This window comes from Chiloscyllium plagiosum, chromosome 3 (assembly GCF_004010195.1).
Source record: "Chiloscyllium plagiosum isolate BGI_BamShark_2017 chromosome 3, ASM401019v2, whole genome shotgun sequence".
Classification (NCBI taxonomy): domain Eukaryota; kingdom Metazoa; phylum Chordata; class Chondrichthyes; order Orectolobiformes; family Hemiscylliidae; genus Chiloscyllium; species Chiloscyllium plagiosum.
In genome coordinates, this window is record NC_057712.1 from 60,478,456 (window position 1) to 60,498,418 (window position 19,963).

A 19,963-nucleotide genomic window follows, 5' to 3' on the forward strand; every position below is an offset into this window, starting at 1 on the left:
AGATTTGAGTTATAAAGGATGGATGGATAGGCTTGGACATTTTTTCACTGGAGTACAGGAGGTTGAGGCGAACTTATAAAAGCTTATAAAAGATTGAGGGTTATAGTAAGAGCTAATGGTAATTGTCTTTTGCCTAGGATTGGGGGACTTCAAGACCTGGGGGCACATTTTTAGGGTGAGAGGAGAAAGATTTAAAGACATGGGCAAAATTGTTTACACAGGGTAGTTCACGTGTGGAATGACCTTCCTTGGAAGTGGTCGATGTGCGTAAAATTAATACATTTGAAAAAGAGTTGGATAAGTACATGGATTGGAAAGGCTTGGAGGGATACAGGCCAGAAGCAGGCAGGTGGGACTTGTTTAGTTTGGGATTATGGTCAGGGGCATGGACTATTTGGACCAAAGGGTCTGTTTCTGTGATGTATGACTTAATTTTCTTGGCTCCAAGGACAATCATAGAATTGTAAAGAGATTTGATAAAATTCTAAAAGGTTTTGATTGAGTAAATAAGGAGAAACTTCCAACAGTTGAGGGTGTCAGTAACCACTAATCATAGATTTAGTGTGATTGACAAAATCATAAGACATAATATGGGGAAAGAAGTCTTTTTACACAGGAATGTGGTTCTGAATGTACTGCCTTAAAGGGTTGAGTGGAAGGCGATTCAGTCATAATTTGCAAATAACTGTTGATTGAATAGCTCAAAGGGCAGAAAAAGCACAGGATTGTGATTAATTGGATATTTCTATGTAAGATTTGGCACAGGTACAGTGGCCTAAATGGCCATTCTATGATCTTTAAAACCCATCTTTAACCAAGCCATATGCCTGATGATGCCATATGCCATTCCTGAAGAAGGGTTTTTGCCTGAAGTCGATTTTCCTGCTCCTTGAATGCTGCCTGACCTGCTGTGCTTTTCCAGCACCACTCTAATCTTGACTCTGATCTCCAGCATCTCCAGTACCCACTTTTGCCATATTCCATGATGTATTCTCCTTTAGTTGGCTCCAAACTGATTTATCTGTTTACACTCTTACTAAACCAAACCAAAATGCTTCCAGTATTAAATACTCATAAATGCATGTTTTGGTATTGTGAAGTTCAAAGCTGCAGGGGATTTCTTTATTCAGTTTTATAATGAAATTCATATTCTGATGTAAGGTTGTTGACCTGGAATATTAACATCTATTGACAGATGCTGTCATGCTTGTTTATTTACAACATTTTGCTCTTATTTGATTTCCGGCATGTCATATTTTGCTTTAGAATGTGTTAAATCAGTTTAGTGCTGAAATTATGAACATTGAGTTTTTTTAACATTACTTTTATTTTATCTGCTCGAAGGAAACGGATGACTTGGAGAAGTAGACATATGTGAGTTCATCATCCATTTTTATTGCGAAGACGCAGATTTATAAGAAGCTTTTCCAGGACTGACCTTCTGCACCATGGACCAGTAGACGTTCCAGATTAGTTTAACTTAGTTTAATGTGTGTCCTAGGCCAGCTCCTGAAAGTAGTCTTTGGCTTATTGTACAACTACCTCCAAAACTAACTGGTAATAAAAAATTACATAATGTGAATGCATGAGTTTTAATAAGAACGCAGTAACAGCTATTAGTTTAGAAGAGAGTGCCAAAATCTGTGAGAAGTAATTTACTGCACAAATTTAGTCATTTACTTGATAAGTAGCAAAGAATAGAATTGACAATGTAATAGTAATTCATGTCACTTACTGAATGTATCACTTAGCTAAAATGAAAATAAAACCCAAGGTAAGGAAATCTAAAACCAGAGAAGTCTGGAAATACTTGGATCAGGTAGCATCCATGGCCTTCTGGAGGAGGATACGAGATCTGAAACATCATCTATTTCTCCACGAATGCTGTTTACAGCTGCTTTGGTTTTCATTTATAAAATATTTCAGGCCTAGCACAAGTACTTTGAGGTTGAGAGAATAATTTGATCAAATAATTTGCTGTCAGCTATTAGCAGATTAAGGTGAGTCCTATGGGGACCCAGCAAATGGACAGCTGGAAAACTGAACTGAGATGTTGATAATACTGTACATATTGTTGGTTAAGCATTTGACCCTCAATTTGATCAATTTTGCATTGATTCTGCTTTTCAAAAAGAGGAAGATCATAGTGACATATTCAATTTGTCATGTACAGAGTACAGATAAAATCAAAGGTGACATTATAGGTGGTAAGGCAATAATGGTAAAATATTGAACATGCACTAACTCAAACTTGCTTTAAGATCTAATTTAAACAAAAAGTTCTGGTAATGTAGCATACATGAAGTACTGCACAGCAGAGTCAACTGAGCTTGTGCACTCAAGTTCTCAATTTACATAATGGTCTCCTGGTCAGAAGATAAAGTTAGTTAATAAAACAATTATTTCCATAAAACAAAATAGGGACGGAAATACAATTCAGTCATTTAAGTGTCAATTTTATTGACAACAGTGTAGAGAATTGTTATCAAACCAAATATTATACAACAAAATTCAATCTACAAAATATGAAGCAACTGAGACATACCACAGTAGTGCAAAGAGATTATCTACAGTAGACTGCATAGGATGGGCAATGGCATAAAAATAACAGATTCCTTAAAAAATAGTTTCACATGATTCAACACAAAAAACAAAACATGCGTGCCAAGACTAATATTAACTATTTAATGTCCAGTACATTCCCTCTTTAAAATGCTTGTTCTCAGTACTAGTAACAGTTTGACAGTGGTTTGACTGAATTATTAAAGAGGTTTAATACCTCACAGTGTGTATTCATAACCCTAATAGCAATTTCTCCTGTATAGGTAAGAAAAATATTTGGCAAAATAGACATTCCCAGTTCCCTCATTTATAATATACATTTTTGCACTCAAGAAAACTAATGCTGCATGACATACAGCTATTTTGGATTTTTATACATTCAATTTTTAAAAGTCAGGTGCAAACATTTTAAATAACCATTTAAGACACCATATTGTGGTATGGTCTGGCAGTCAATACCAATTTTCTAGCAGCTTGGCCAACTGTACAACGATTGTTTTCAACATAGTTGGAATAGAAGTCACCATTAAACCACTATATAATTCTACAGTTTAGCATCTTTCTTTGAAATTATGTTTTCAGAATGATCAAAATCTTCACATTGAACATTTCTTGCCATTTTATTGGATGCTGTGCAGTCAGTGCAACAGCTGGAATGGTTTTCAAACACTGCAGCAGACAGATAGCAGCAGAGGTGCTGAAATAATTTCTGTATAAACTAAGCATACCAGTGATCAGAAAATATATTGGGAAATATTCAGAAGAGCCTTACTGGAATCCCAGAACTCTGCCACCTTTCATTGAAAATTCCTGCTTGACCACCAGGTAAATTAAAAAAAATCACAATTAAAGATTGTAACCCACAAGATTCAATTTAGCAATGGAATGATAATTGCAGCCAGTTAATGATAAAATTGGAAAGAAATTATATTTGTTTTGGACCAAGCAGTGAGAAAAAGAATAGATTTGTAATGGCAGAATTGGAAGAATCTCTCTTTATCCTTGTTTCTCTCAACCTCTCTTGACAAATAGTGCTGTGATCAAATTGGAGAAATATCCATTCAGTTAGGACTCAAGGATATCTATACATCTTGCCACTGCTGATGATACAGGAAATCAATTGAACTGTGGCCTCAGGTTAAGGATTAATATACCTTTGTTATTAAATGTTATACCTGGGTTTGTGTATATTTCTTTATCTTTTCCTTGGTATTAGTAAAAATCCCTCTTTCTCACATCAAAACCTTGCGTTTGACCAGTACTATGTTTTAATTCAAGTGAGATATAGCTGCATGCTAAACATTTAAAACTTCTGTTGTGGTCAACAATGGGGTTAAAAAAGAGGAGAGCTGATTCACCCCTCCTCACCTAGTTGTAATAGTGCCTGCCCAACATCCCAGTAGTTACACATTGAAGATTCTTTTTCTTAGTTTGACTTATTCAGCAATAATTCTGTGACTTGGCAGATAAATTCACCAATGGTATGGTTTTGAACTACACTTACAAAGAATGATCTGCAACCAATAATTAGCCTGTGGACGGTTGGCTATATAATTAAGGGCTCAATTTGTTTGTTTAGGACATGGAGCAAAATCCACAAGCTTTTACCATTGGTTACATTCCACTAGATACCTAATATTCATGTTCTTCATCAAACTCCCTCCTCCATTCATAATGTTCACTCACATAAAATGAATAGTGAGTTGTATAAGTTACCTAAACTGCTTGGACTGCAAGAATGAAAGCAGCACATAAAGGATAATTCTGGGCGTTACCAGTCATTTATTCCTCACCTTCTCCATCAATTACCAATGATTTATTTTTAAATTAATGCATTTAATTTGAACTAACAATAATAATACTGAGTTCTCACATGTAATTTGTACAATTAAACAGAAAGAAAGTAGTTTATTGACCTGACAAAGGGTAATCAATTTGATACTTTGTTTCCATTGAGCACTTCCAACATTGTGTTTTATTTGTTTTTCATTTATTGATTATACCTGACAGTCAGGAAGAATTCACGTGAAAACTTTGTCTAACCAGGAGCACGTGCTCCAAATTATAAAATGAAGGACTCCACAGCTCGGAGCTCATCGAATTAGTTTACAGTAGTTCTGTATCGAACAGTTAATATTGCTGACCACATACATTATATCACTTTATAGCATCCTTCCACTAAACACAGCTGCAATAATGAATCTTCTGTTTTCCAAGGCTAAGGAATACAGATGAAGAAAGATTTGAATTGTCTTCAGTAATGAATACCAGAAAGTGATTTTAAAAGGTTTTTGTATCATTTAACTACACATGGCAGTGATGCCATGTGTATTACAAATACATCTTAAAAATAAACTTGTTGTTCAAGCAGGAAAAACAAAAATGTGGCATTAAGTTCAAAATAAAGATTATTTATAACACTTGAAATGAAGCCTATGTGAAAGCCCACTGCACCTGTGCAGGAACTAGGACAGCAGAATAACATTTAAACTGCTTCATATATTTCACATTGATAGCTGGATTCTCAATATAAAAAAAATGGATAAGAACAATGACAAAAGAGATGAAATAGATACTGGTGAACACTGCACTTGCATTCATCTTAGGGTATGCCTTCACTCTGTAGCCAAAAATAATGCTGGTAGTTTGTTAGATAAAACCAGAAAAGAAGTGCAGAACCAGTCAATCAACAACTGGGAATGACATGTTTTGGGTGTAACCTTTCATAACTACCTAAACCAATGTGTCTTTCACATTCTGACCAACCTGCTGGCCATTTACAACATATTTTATCAATGTAGTTATAATTTTATGAAAGGTTCCTGAAGTCTGGTCAAAACTGAACTGAAGTTTCTCATTCGACCAGTAGAAAATTGAATGCACCAAGTCATTTCAGCCTTATCCAATCTCTCATTCAGTCTGAACAGGCTTTCTGCTGGTAATGTTATATCAAATTAAGGATGGACAAGTACAAAGCATACATCTGTTTAAAAAAAACTAAGACCTTAAATATGCAATGTAAACCAACCTATTGAAAGCTGAGAATCTAGTCATCAAATATAGCCTGATTTTATAAAAATATTTGACCAATAAAATATGAAATTATGAGGTAACACCAATGGTAAAATTATTTTTGTCAATGTATAGAAAATTTGCTGAAAGTGACAAAACCATTGGTATAGTTCATATATGCTTCTGTAGTCTAGACGACAAATATTTTGACATATGGCTAGATATGTAGGAGAAATAATTTTTCAAAAATATGATTTCGTTTTCAAACTACAAACTGAACTGAGTTAAGACCAAATTTGAATAATATTAACTGCAGACGAAAACTGCTGCTATGGTAAAGATTTCTTTTATATTGTACAGAAAACAATTTGTTTTTATGCAGCGCAAAGTTCTACGGAAGTTTTTTTTCCAAATTCTTCAGTAGCTGTGGACCTCTCTTTTAGTGTTGAGCGATAAGAATCAGCTAACAACTCCAATGAATATCTTGACATATGATTTAGTGTACACCATCATCTTTCATTTACTGTATGATGCCTTTTTTACTCAAAGACGTTCAGTTCAAAGTATATTCAAATTTTGTTCAATTACTTCAAAAAATGCTTCTAAATGTACAGTTTTTACAATTATAGAGAATTTTCCAATCATTGCAAAAACTGCATGTTTACAAATTTACAAAAACTCAATTGTTGCTTGACTTCTTAGACTCTGCATAGAATACAAGTCCCTTGTTTTACTCTGTTTAATGACCCGTCAGGAGTGAAGTCACTGTTCACTTAGTTTTGAGTAGTTCTAAGCCAATAAGCCCATCTTCAATTGGGGAAAAATAACTTGGCTTTCTTCTTGTCTTCATGACTGAAACTTGGATTTAAAATTCCTCCATGATCACTGGAGAAAATTTACACTGAGAAAAATAGGCAGAAAGTGGCAACCAAAGAGGAAGAATATTTATGATTTCAGCGCAACAAGAAAAGAAACTGGCACCTATTTGGCTATAACCATTGCTGAACATCACAGTGTACATGGTTATGAGGTTTAATTTGTTGGACTTCCTCCATAATTCTAGAAAAAATATTATCACCAATAAATGATTAATATTCAGAGCTAAAATAATGGCAAAGTTCATAAGATTTCGAAGCTTCAATTTCAGAGTAATGTCTTCTGTTCATATAGTTGAAGATCAAGGCGAACCCATACCTCACCAGTTGGGACTTCATGCAAAAGAAGGCGCTTTGTAGTTGGCCCCTTGCCTTCTTGCTCCTTTTTGATTGTTGCTACCGGAACCTCTGTCCGACCTAGGAAATCTGGCCAGAATATTACAAAACGTTATTGCTGAGAAATCATTTGTTTCTCTACCCTCCATTCCTTTGTATTTCAGCCAAATTAATATGCAGCCTCATATTACATAATTAATTCTTTAAATCCTTCCTGAGATATACAGACCATGTATTGAATGTGAAACAAAGAGACACGAGTAGATGGGATGAAACAGGCAATCGAGAAGACATGGCAGATATTTAAATTTTCTATTACGAAGACCATCAGGATTGGATCAAAAAATGACATTGGTGGGAAATCCAGAACTAGGTTGTACTGATGAATTTGGGACAGGAAAATACAAAAATAAACAGGAAGACAAAGTTTCTCTCAAAAAAAGGTAATTTCAGCTTAACAAGTGAAATCTTGCCTGCATTCAAAACCTAATTTTTTTTTGCCAACTACATTTCAGAAGAATATGAAAAGTACTTTTGATGCCTTCTTCACAATGTTTGGAAATGAAACCCTAAATTGGCTGACACACTTGTTTCACTACATCTCATTTGCCCATATAATGAGTGCCATACACTGGTAATATGACCATTGTGAAGGAATTTAAAGAAAGTCTGGAAATACTCAAAGTCAGGCAGTACCTATGGTGAAAGAAACAAGAGTTACCATTTAAGGTCATTGATTTTTCAACTGAACTGAAGGGAAAATATAGAGTTGAGATAAACAGAAATCAGTTCATTGAGGCAGGAGCAGGCTGAGCAATAGGCCTACCACCATAACTGTGTTTATGGTATCTTGGTAAGGAGGTAGAACTAAGCTCTCATTTGATCTGATGAAGTATCATCAACCTGAAATGTTAACTGTTCCTCTCCACAAATGCTGCCTGATCTGCTGAGTGCTTCCAGCATTTTCTGTTCTTAATTTGTATTTCCAGCATCCATAGTAATTTGTTTTCATATCATGGATGAACTTACTGATTAATAGATTGAGAGAAAGGCCTGTATGAGGAGAAAATGTCTAAATAAATAAAATAATTACAGTTGTTTTCTCCATTATTTACTGAACCATATTTTCAATTGACAGGAAAGATGCCTGATTTGCTGAACATAAACATTCTAAAAATTCAAACATGTTATTTTTCAGTTGGTCCCTACTTTCTCACTTACGAGAAATGCATTGAGTGGTACTTTTAGAAAAATCAAAATATTACAATTTCATGTACAGTATTCTCTTTGGACTACTTACTCTCTGCTGAAATAAAGATTATTATTAGAACTCTTACCATCAGGTGAAAACTGATCCCTTTCAAAGACTGTGATACACAATACATCTTGGTAAATGTCCTTGATAAAGAACTGGCAGTTAAAGTTCCACTTGGGGTTCAAAGTATCTGACAGTGTTCTGGTCGTGTAACATTGGGATCCCATGGTGACTTCACAGTAGGGATTGCTCTTTCCTAGTAAAAACATGGACCAGATAAGATGTTTAAGTGACAGTTACATCTGCATTTCAGACAAAATATTTTCACAAAACATTTGTTATGGGATTAATTCTTTATTCCTGATTAGTTAGGAGGTACCTTTACTTACTGGAAAAAAAGACCATGAGTCATTACTAAATTTCTGTAGCACATACTCTTATACAAACCTGATACTGAAAATTATTGGCAAAGGCAGACAAGTAGTCTGTTAGCACTTGAATAACCCATTTCATAGGAGATTATTAATGATTTATAAAATATTCTTAAAGAATTTTAGAAATACACTTCTCATATGCATCTCTGGCCAAACTTCATAATTTCATTCCTTTTGTATCCCAGACAAAACTCCTCTCCGACAACTGTTAATTGTCAATCAGCATTGAGATCTTTGAGTACACAATTGCCTACGTTTGTCTGTTCCACAATATAGAAGCCTTGAAAAAGGGTTGTTGTAACCAAAGTTCTGGGAGACTTGGTTCTGAGATTAGATTCCCTACAGTATGGAAACAGGCCCTTCGGCCCAACACCGACCCTCCTAAGAGAAACTCACCCAGACCCATTCGCCTACCCATTCGCCTGACTAATGTACCTGACACTATGGGCAATTTAGTGTGGCCAATTCGCCTGACCTGCACATCTTTGGATTGTGAGAGGAAACCAGAGCAGGGTTTTCTCTGGGTGCTTTGGCTTCCCCCCACAGTCCAAAGGTGTGCAGATTACGTGGACTGGTTATGTTAAATTGCCCATAGTGTCCAGGGGTAGATAGATTAGCCATTGGATATGCAGGGTTATAGGGAAAGGATAGGGGGATGGGTCTGGATGAGATGCTCTTAGGATTAGTGTGAACTTGATGGGCAGAATGGCCTGCTGTCATACTGTATGGATTCTATGATTCTATACATTATTGATCTTACATCATCAGCAAATTTAGTTAACATATATTCATACCTCATCACCTATTTTCTAACTTCCTGTCCTTCCTTAATGTTAAATACCATTAGATCGCAATCTTGGAACCATATCTCTGAAATGGCTCTTGAGCCATACATATTATTTCTATTCATGCCATCAATTCATCTGTTTTCTTATGAATGCTGCGCACATTCACAGAGAGAACCTTTAACTTTTAAGACAAACTCTAGCCTTATCTGCTGATGCACTTAACTTTATATACTCTGTCCCTTCCTTCCACACTCTGGTTATCATTACCCATGTTGCTATCTTGCACTATTCCCTTGTCCTTGCTCTTTATTTTACCATACCTGATCTATTTCTGAGGAAGGGTCACTAAATCCAAAATGTTAACTCTGATTTCTCTCCACAGATGTTGCCAGACCTGCTGAGCTTTTGCAGCCATTTGTTTGTTTGTTATTTTAAAGTACTCTCCACTGCTATAGTTACAAAGCTCACAGGATCCTGGTCCCAGCAGCATTCAGATGAAGACTATGCCAATTATGTTTTGATAAATGATAATCCATAAATATAATTAAATCATTGAAATGACAAACAATGCCAAGGTTTTTTTCACATTTGTATTAATTGAATTAATATTTTACAGCAGAAATTAACCATGAACAAATAGACACAAATAAAATCATCATAAACACTTTACTTCATAAATCTAATCATTAGTAATTTGCTGTAATAATTTTAATGCTGTTTGAGCATATCAAGACTGCGATATTTATTGCAACCTACCATTTGCCCTGCAGGCTTTCAATTCTGTTGCTTCAATAATGCTCACAAGAAGTCGCCCTATTCCACTTGTCTTCTGTGAGCGGGCTACAAGACAAAAAACAAGGTTATAGAGTCACACAGCATGGAAACAGACCTTCCGTCCCAACTAGTCCACTAGGCCATGTTCCCAAACTGAACTAGTTCCACTTTCCTGCATTTAGCCCACATCCCTCCAAACCTTGCCTATTCATGTACTTTTCCAAATATCTTTTAAATGTCGTAACTGTACCTGCACCCACCACTTCCTCCAGCAGTTCATTCCACACGCTAACCAGTTTCTCTGCAAGATAGATTTAAAAAGGGCATGAGGAGAAACTTCCTCCTCTCACCTTAAAAATATGCCCCCAGTTTTGAACTTCCCCATCCTAGAGAAAAGTCCCTTGATATTCACCTAATCTATGCTCGTCATGATTTTTTAAACCTCTACAAAGTCACCCTGCAACTTTCTACGCTCCAATGAAAATGTCTCAGCCTATCCAGCCTCTCGTTATAACTCAACACTCTTCATTTTTGGCAACATCCTGGTTATTCTTTTCTGAACTCTCTTCAATTTAATAATTTCTTTCCTAAAGCAGGGTAAGCAGAACTGTAAAAGAGGCCTCATCAATGTACTATACAGTCTCATCATAACTCAAAGGTCCTGAGCAATGAAGGCAAGCATGCTAAATGCCTGTGAAGCAAATTTCACAGAATTATGTACCTGAATGCTGAGGTCCCTCTGTTGTACAAGCACTACCTAGGGCCCTACCATTAATTGTATAAGTCCTGCCCTTGTTTGTTTTACCAAACGTTATACCTCATTTATCCAAATTAAACTCCATCCGCCACTTCTCAGCTTATTCATCCAATTGATCAAGATCTCTTTGTAAACTTAGATAACCTTCTTCACTATCCACTCTAACATGAATTTTCGTGTCATCCGCAAACATATCAACAATGTCTCCTGTATTTGCATCCAAAATCATTTATATAAATGACAAACAAAAGTGGATTCAGTACGGATTCCTGTGGAACACTACTGGTCGCAGGTCTCCAATCTAAACGCAACCCTCCATCACCACTCTCTGTTAATGTAAGGCCAATCTTGTATGCAACTGGCAAGCTCATCCTGAATCCCGTAACAGCTAACTTTACTAATTAGTCTACCATGCGGAACCTTGTCAAAGGCTTTACCAAAGTCTATATAAACAATGTCTACTGCTCTGTCCTCGTCAATCTTTTTGGTTACTTCCTTAAAAACTCAATCAAGTTTATGAAACACAATTTCCCTCGCACAAAACTACGCTGACTATCCCTAATCAGTCCTTGCCTATCCAAATGCATGTAAATCCTATCTTTCAGGATCATCTCCAACAACGTACCCAGCACAGATATAAGGCTCACAGGTCTACAGTCCCTATCTTTCTCCTTATAGCCTTTCTTAAATAAAGGCACAACATTAGCCATGCTCCAGTATTCCAGCACCTCACTTGTGGCTAACGATGCTACAATATTTCTGCTAGAGGCCGTGCAATTTTTTCCCTAACTTCCTACAACATCCTGGGGTACATCTAATGAGTTCCTGGAGATTTATCTACCTTTATGTTTTCTAAGATATCCAGCACTTCCTCACTGTAATGTGATCTGTTTTCAAAACATTAATATTTATTTCTCAGAGTTGTCTAATCTCCATTTCTCTCACGACAGAAAAAATTGGCGCTACATATTTATTTAGTATCCCTCCCATTACCTGAAGTTCAACACACAGATGACACAGACATTGACCTTTAAGGGCCCTCCTTTCGTTCTCGCTCACTCTCAAAGTGCTGTTTTGCTCTTAATGTACTTGTAGAATTTCTATGGATTATCCTTAAACTATCTCATATCCTGTTTTTGCCCCATGCTGATTTCCCTCTTAAGATTGCCCCTACACTCTTTATACTCCATAAGATTCATTTGATGCCAATCTAATATATCTAATATACGATTCTCTCTTATTCCTGACTAGAACCTCAATATCTTTATTCATCCATTGTTCTCCACTCTTACTAGCCTTACCCTTCACTCTAACAGGAACATAATGCCTCTGCACTCTCATTATCACACTTTTTGAAAGCCTTCCACTTGTCAGTTGTCCCTTTGCCTGCAAACAGTCTACTCCAATCAACTTTTGAAAGTTCTTGCCTCATTCCATTAAAATTTGCCTTACTCCAATTAAGAACTTTAACTTTTATAGAAGGCTTATCTTTTTCCATAATTTTATTAGTTTAACATAGTTAGCATCACTAGTTCCAAAATGTTCCTCTATTTTTATCACTTCAGTCACTTGCCCTGCCTGATTTAGAGAAGGTCAAGTTTTGTCCCTTCTCTTGTAGGAACATTTACATATTGATAAAGAAATTTTCTTGAACGCATTTAGCAAATACCTTACAACGTAAGCCTTTAACACTAAGCAGTCGCAATCAATGTTTGGAAATTTAAAATTCCCTACAATTACAACCTGATTATTCCTATAAACGTCTGATCTCTCTCTACGTACTTGCTCTTCAATTTCCCTCTGACTATTGGGGGGCCTGCAGTATAATCCCCATCAAGATGATCATCCCATCCTTATTTCTCAATTCTACCATATAGTTTCACTGGACGATCCCTCAGAAATATCCTCTCCAATTCAAGTAGCAATGCTTTCCTTATTCAAAAACACCACATCTCCTTCTCTCTATGTTCCAGATTTTAGGTGGGTATAGGAAGGAATGAACTGCCACCAACCAAGTTTCTGTAATAGCTATGACATCCCAGTCCCATATATGCCCTGAGTTCATCATCCTTACTGCAAGATCCCCTGCATTAAAATAAATGCAGTTTAATTCTTCCGCGTTACCTCATTCTCTGACTTGCACTTGTATCCCTTTTCTAATTGCTCTTTTTGGATTCAGAACAATCCTCACCTGTCTTTCTATTTTAACTTCTACTTGGGAACCACCATCACCAAACCCACCCCATCTCTGGTAGTTTAAATGCTCCCGAGGTAGAACTCGCAAATCTTCTCACCAGGATATTGGTTCCTTTCCAGTTCCGATGAAACCCACCCCTTTTGAACAGGTCTCTTCTGTCTCAGAAGAGATCACAATGATCCAAAAATCTGAATTTTTGCACATTGCACCATCTCTTCAGCCATTGATTTATCTGCCCTATACAGTTAACAAGACTGTTAAACTAGAACACAAACTGTTGTAGTCGTACAAAGGGGCAAACCAGTCTGCTGCATCATTCTTTAATTTGGTGTCACAAATTAAAAATCTCCATCTGCACAGATGGAAGTTGAGAAACTCCCTCATTGGGAAGGTGGGAAAACTGAAGTGTAGACATTTTAAATCATTCTGGCTACTGAAAACAAATTATTTCTTTGTGAGGGTTGATAAAAAATAGCCTGCTGCAGTTGAAGGCGGCAGCTCATCATGACCTGATGAGCAATAAATGCTGACTTAGCCAGTGATGTCTGCATCCCATGAATTGTTTAACAAAATTTGAAGTGGAAGTATGCTAAATGTAGTAAAAAAGTTTTTTTTTTAGCAAGATGTATACCTTGATAAGCTTTTTCACGTTTCCCTTTCTCAGTTTCTATAAAGTGTTCAGATGCTGCTTTAATCTTTTGAACCCAGGCAGTCCTGTTGGGAAGTTAAGGAAAGACAATTCACCAAAACTTTAAACACATTGGTTGAACTTGAAAATAGATATTTGCCGACATGTTTAGACCTGCCACACAACTGGGGTTAGAAAAATAATAAGTCTTAAAAAGAAATAACACATTTTTACAAACACCTGCAAGTATTTCATGCTTTGTACCAGTTGAGTTTCTACAGGCAAATCTGAAGCTTGTTATACACAGCTATGGAACGAATAACCAGGTAGACGATAAGGGTAGTTGAAGAATGAATAATGGCTTGGTCTTTGGGTGAACCTAAGTAGGATATGAGAGTGGAATCGTAAGATCTAATTTTAAAAAAAAATTTGCATATAAGATGTGGGCGTTGACTGGCTAGGGTAGCATTTATTGCCTAGCTATATATTTGAATAACAATGTATATTTTTAAAGTTTGTTCATCATTCCTCTCATGATCATATTCGTTCTGAGCCCATGTTCCAGGTAACTTTGGAAATTCTGATGAATTTCTTCTGCTCTGTGATATTTAATTGTCAACTCAAACCCTGCTCTTTCCCTGATAATTTCAATCTTTGCTCCTGGTGTGGCTTTGCTGTTGAAAATTATGTACAAGGGAAGAGGTCGATAGGCACACCAGCTTCTGACAGTATTTATTTTTCACTCTAGTAATAGCAGCCATTATGATATTTTGAAATGCCAGAGCTTCCAACGATCGATCAAGGAGCAAGAATAACAACAAAGAGCCGTGAAAGAGTAAATATCAGAGATGAGATCAGATTGAGCTTCTCTTGGTGCTATAATTAGTAACTCTTACCTGATGCAAAGGACAGGGGCCAGCTGAAATGTTTAAAAATGTATGGCACAAACCCTAACTTATACATACAAATGATAGATGGGTGCAAAATGTTAATGCAGACGTGTTGGGTTAATTTGAAAGAGGAGGAAGTGATTAGGTCAAGCAAAGTGCTGGAGCTACTCAGCACATCAGGCAGCATCTGTGGAATGAGGAACAGAATTAAATGAATGGAACGTTCTGAGAGTTTGGAAATGGAAAGGGTATGGAATTAGGCAAGGTAGTGGCACAATTGAATTTTGCTGCTTTTTGGCTACTACTAGGAAGAACTAACTACCCAGTCTTCCACTAACTGAGGCCTTTAAACGGCAACTAAGATATTACTTAAGGGCCTTACCTTGCTGCGGCTGGGTTTAACAGCTGCAGGTGACCCTGAGGCCACACAGCGTACACTGCAGCTAAAGCAGCATAGTGAGCTTATCACCTCTGAGGTATAGGAAAGGATCCCTGCACCAAAGGCATTCAGTGCCTGACTAAGGGAATATGCATCAGGAAAGGTGGGAGCCTACTGAGAGCTGCCCTCTGGCCTTGCATCTGACTCAGGGCTTATGCCTGAAATATTGACTCTCCTCTCCTTGGATACTGCCTGACCTGCTGTACTTCTCCAGCACCACACTCTCGACCCTGACTCCCCAGCATCTGTCCCTCACTTTCTCTCTACAACTATCTCCACAGATACTGTCTGATTTGTCGACTATTTCTAATATAACTGCTCCTGAGAGAAAATATTTGCACAGTTAGTGCTCGGGACTCACCCGGTCATAGTCTATTGTAAGAATTGTACAAGAGAGTCTGGGAACAAGTAAACATTCATTTCTCTGTCTCTTGATTTTTCTCTGATGGTCCAGCTGAGATAGGTATCCCTTGTACTAGGAATGATAATGCAATACTCAAATCCTCATATTGCAGAGTTACTGCTAGTACACCAGCATAGTGTGTTTGTGACCTGTTGTGACAAGTGATATTTCAAAAAGCCAAGCATTTTGTTGGGAAGAATCATTACATCTGTTAAGGTGTAGGCAAGTTCCGTTCAGTAATGCAGCACGTACTTATTAAACCTATGGATAAGAACCTGCTAAAAATAATTACAGATAGATGTTACTCACCTTTCACTTAAAGATTCCACTCTTAGTGTGTACACTCTATCAATGTGTGAAATGTGAAAGACTGGATCATCACTTGATGGGTCAGTTGGCAGTTTCACAAGAACTTCATTCAAGAAAATAGGCTAATCAAATCAAAAACAGAAAAATGTAAGTGAATATTGTCAGTCAACACTGACTCCAGAGTGATCAATCTTGATCACGAAGCCATAATAAATGAAGCATATTGCAAGCAAGCTGAATTAATTGTTGCCAGCTAATATTTATGAAGACACAAGGGGGCCCTCCTGTGATGCAGTGGTGGTCTCCCTACCCCTTGAATTGGGAGGCTTGGGTTCAAGTCCCACCTGCTCCAAAAGTAGGTAACAACATCTCTGATTAGAAAAATAGGTTAAATAAATTTAGAAAAACGAAAACTGAGATCGTTTTTTGGAAAGAGTTGCTATTTGAATCCTTTCTCTACAGCATTCAAAGAATATACTGGAGAGTTTGTGAAATGCAAGTTCTTTCAGAATGATACCTCAATGTCTGGCTTAAATGAGAATAGTAAATAAAAAAAACAGCATTTCTATTGGGCCTTTCCTTTCATCTCTTTTAACTTGAAATTCACTACAACTCATTTAATTGTTCAGCTTCAGTTTTCTTAATTTTATGCTTTCCTCTAAGCATTCTTTAAGATTACTCACTTGAATGCTTTCAACAAATCTCTGAAATAAACCATCCCTGCTTCCATGTCCGTTAGAGCAAGCCTTTAGATAGCTGCATATTAAGCTCTGGAATTCCCTCCTTAAGTCTCTTTGTCTGTCACTGTCCCTTTAGCATACTTCTTCAATCTACATCTTTGATCAAGTTGGTAGACATCTGCCCCAATATCACCCGATTTGGGTCATGTTAAATTTTGTTTGATAATGCTGCTAATAAAGTGCCTTGGAACAATGTAGAAAATTGTAGGTACTATATAAATACAAGCTGTTATAGAGTCATACAGCTCAGAAACAGACCCTTTGGTCCAACCAGTCCATGCTGAACATAATCCCAAACTGAACTGGTTCTGCTCCTTGCCCATATCCCTCCAAACCTTTCTTATTCGTGCATTTATCAAAGTGTGTGTTAGAGGTTGTAGCTGTGCCCACATCCACCACTTTCTCGGGATGTTCATTCCACATGCGAATCAACCTCTGTGAAAAAAGATTGCCCCTCATGTCTCTTGAAATCTCTCTCCTGTCATCTTGAAATCCCCCACCCTAGGGAAAAGACACTGAATATAAACCCTATCTATATGCATCATTATTTTATAAACCTTTGTAAGATCGCCTCTCATCCTCCTATTCTCCAGTGAAAAATGTCCCAGCCTATCCAGCCTTTCTTTATAACTCAAACCTTCCATACCTAGCAACATCTTGGTAAATCTCTTATGAACCCTCTCTAGCTTAATAATATCCTTCCCATAACTGGGCAGCTAGAACTGCACACAGTGAGAGGCCTCACTAACATTCTGTATAACCTCAGCATGACTTCCCAACTCCTACACTCAAACGTCTGAACAATGAAGGCAAGCATGCTAAATGCTTTTTAACCACCATCTGCCTGTGACGCAAATTGTGGTAATTTTCCAAAATTCACTGGACTCTGGGGCACTTCCAGCAGATTGGAAAACAAATGTGATGCCATTGTTTAAAAAGGGAGGTAGACAAAAGATGGGGAATTATACACTGGTTAGCTTAACTTCTGTAGTGAGGAAAATGCTTGAGGCTATTATCAAGGAAGAAATAGCAAGGTTAGTAGATATAAATTATCCCATTGAGCACACGCAGCATGGGTTCACGAAGGGCAGGAATTCTATAAAGACATTATGAACACAGTGACAACAAGGACCCAGAAGATGTGGTGCATCTAGATTTCCAAAAGGCATTCGACAAGGTACCCGCAAAAGGCTGCTGCATAAGAGAAAGATGCAAGGTGTTACGGGCAATGTATTAATGTGGATAGAGGATTAGTTAACTAACAGGAAGCAAAGAGTGGGGATAAATGAGTGCTTTTCTGGTTGGCAATCAGTGACTAGTGGTGTGCCTCAGGGATCAGTGTTGGGACTGCAATTATTCACAATTTACTTAGATGATTTGGAGTTGGGGGCCACGTGTAGTGAGTCAAAGTTTGCAGATGACACTGAGATGAGAGGTAGAGCAAAGTGTGCAGAGGACTATGAAACTTTGCAAAGGAAAATAGCTAGCTTGAGTGAGTGGGAAAATATCTGGCAAATGGAGTACAATGTTAATAAGTGTGAAGTTATCCATTTTGGTAGGAATAACAGTAAAAAGGACTATTATTTGAATGGCAAAAAGTTGCAGCAGGCTGCTGTGCAGAGGGACCTGGATGTCCTTGTGCATGAATCACTGAAGGTTGGTCTGTAAGTGCAACAGGTAATTAAGGCGGCAAATGGGATTTTGTCCTTCATGGCTAAAGGGATTGAGTTTAAAAGCAGGGAGCTTATGTTTCAGTTATATAGGGTGCTGGTGAGACTGCATCTGGAGTAGTGTGTGCAGTTTTGGTCTCCTTACTTGAGAAAGGATTTACTGGCACTAGAGGGGCTGCAGAGGAGGTTCACAAGGTTGATTCCAGAGTTGAGGGGGTTGGCTTATGAGGAGAGATCGAGTAGACCGGGATTATATTCATTGGAATTTAGAAGTATGAAGGGGGATCTTATTGAAACATATAAAATTATGAAGGGAATAGATAAGGTAGAAGTAGAGAGGATGTTCCCACTGGCAAGTGTAACTAGGACAAGAGGGGATGGCCTCAAATTTAGGAGAAGCAGATTGAGGACTGAATTGAGGAGGCACTTCTTCACCCAGAGCGTTGTGAATTTATGGAATTCCCAGCCCAGTGAAGTAGTTAAGGCTTCCTTGGTAAATGCTTTCAAAGCTAAGACAGATAATTTTTTGAACAGTAAAGGGATTAAGGGTTAAAGTGAGAAGGTGGGTAAGGGCAGCTGAGGCCACGAAAAGATCAGCCATTATTGAATGGCAGAGAATCCCTTTATGTTCTTACGTTCCTGAACCCCAAAGTGATTCTGTTCTACAATGCTACCCAAGGCCTTACCATTAAGTTGTATAAGTCCTGTCCCTGTTTGTTGTATCAAAATGCAGTACCTCGCATTTATCCAGACTGAACTCCATTTCCATTTTTCAGCCCATTGATCCATTTGATGAAGATCTCTTTGTAATGTTACAAAATCATCTTCACCGTCTACTGTACCACCAATTTTGGTGTCATCTGCAAACTTACTAACTATTCCTTCTATATTCTCAATCAAATCATTTATATAAATGACAAACAAAAGACTGTGAACTGATCCCTGTAGAATGCCACTGGTGACAGACCTCCAGTCTGAAAAGCAATCCTCCCCCACCACACTCTGTCTCTTGCTGTTAAGTCAATTATGTATCCAACTGACAAACTCATCGAAAATCTCATGTGACCTAACTTTATTAATATTAAATACCCCTTGCTTCGAAATGGAATCCAGCAGGACTGGGTGGCTGAGGTGGGGGAGTGGAGAAGAGAGAAAGGAACCTAGTAGGGAGAAATCCCTTCACATTTGTTTATATAATGCTGTCAGTAATCAACAAAATAAGTGCTAATTCTGGATAAACAATTCACATGTCAATCATGCATTCTTAAGTTCATTTGTGGTAATATTTGTATTTTTACCAACCTACCGTTTTGTACATTTTAAACTGAGAATTACATTTAGAGCTGAACAGTTTTTCGTAGCCTGATGAAATAAATTGTTTAGCTATGTAGGTAAGCAGCAGGAAATCGTTGAAAAGGAAGCCGTATAATTCTTTGTTGCTCTTTGTTTTGTAAAGTTTTCCACTATACAGCAACTTTCGAGGTCCCAAGCAGTTTGTTATGGAGTTGAAAACAATGTGCTAAAAAAAAACAAGCACACAATTTTAAGTTATCCAACAGATTATCGCGATAACAAAATACAAATCAGAACATTTGGCTTTCATTCAGTGAATTAGAGGCATGGAGAATGTGCACTGCCACCTAGTGGTGTAACATAGTCAAGGACACTTTGGACTGATTGCTGCGTTCCTTCACTTGATAAACCAGCACTCTTCCACATTGAACACTATTTGGAGGAAGTAAAGAGCTGGCAAGGGACACAGGATATACTCTGGGTTGGGGACTTTCATATGCATCTCCAAGAGTGGCTTGGTAACACCAGTAATGCCAAAACTGGCCAAATTCTGAAGGACATGGCTGCTAGACTGGGCTGCAGCAAATTGTGATAGAAATAT

At 37.5% G+C, this 19,963-nt stretch overlaps 2 protein-coding genes across 9 annotated transcripts in view; one reads left to right on the top strand and one right to left on the bottom strand.

Annotated features, from left to right (window-relative positions):
• The window catches only part of fam228a (family with sequence similarity 228 member A), a 73,560-nt gene extending 71,241 nt beyond the window's left edge, over nucleotides 1-2,319 (top strand). For all 3 annotated transcript variants that reach the window (XM_043682976.1, XM_043682960.1, XM_043682968.1), the window contains one exon: nucleotides 1,345-2,319. Coding sequence is in view for 2 of the 3 variants with exons in the window: in XM_043682960.1 (XP_043538895.1) it covers nucleotides 1,345-1,378 (34 nt within the window). In the remaining variant the exon portion in view is untranslated. The remainder of the gene's footprint in view (nucleotides 1-1,344) is intronic.
• Nucleotides 2,320-2,435: 116 nt separating this feature from the next.
• Nucleotides 2,436-19,963, bottom strand: part of LOC122543943 (intersectin-2-like) — a 198,915-nt gene continuing 181,387 nt past the window's right edge. For all 6 annotated transcript variants that reach the window (XM_043682952.1, XM_043682942.1, XM_043682913.1 and 3 more), the window contains 6 exons: nucleotides 19,376-19,588; nucleotides 15,660-15,781; nucleotides 13,622-13,704; nucleotides 10,019-10,102; nucleotides 8,123-8,296; nucleotides 2,436-6,875 (listed from right to left, as the gene is read on the bottom strand). In XM_043682952.1, coding sequence (XP_043538887.1) covers nucleotides 6,718-6,875; nucleotides 8,123-8,296; nucleotides 10,019-10,102; nucleotides 13,622-13,704; nucleotides 15,660-15,781; nucleotides 19,376-19,588 — 834 coding nt within the window. In that variant the 3' untranslated portion in view covers nucleotides 2,436-6,717. The remainder of the gene's footprint in view (nucleotides 6,876-8,122; nucleotides 8,297-10,018; nucleotides 10,103-13,621; nucleotides 13,705-15,659; nucleotides 15,782-19,375; nucleotides 19,589-19,963) is intronic.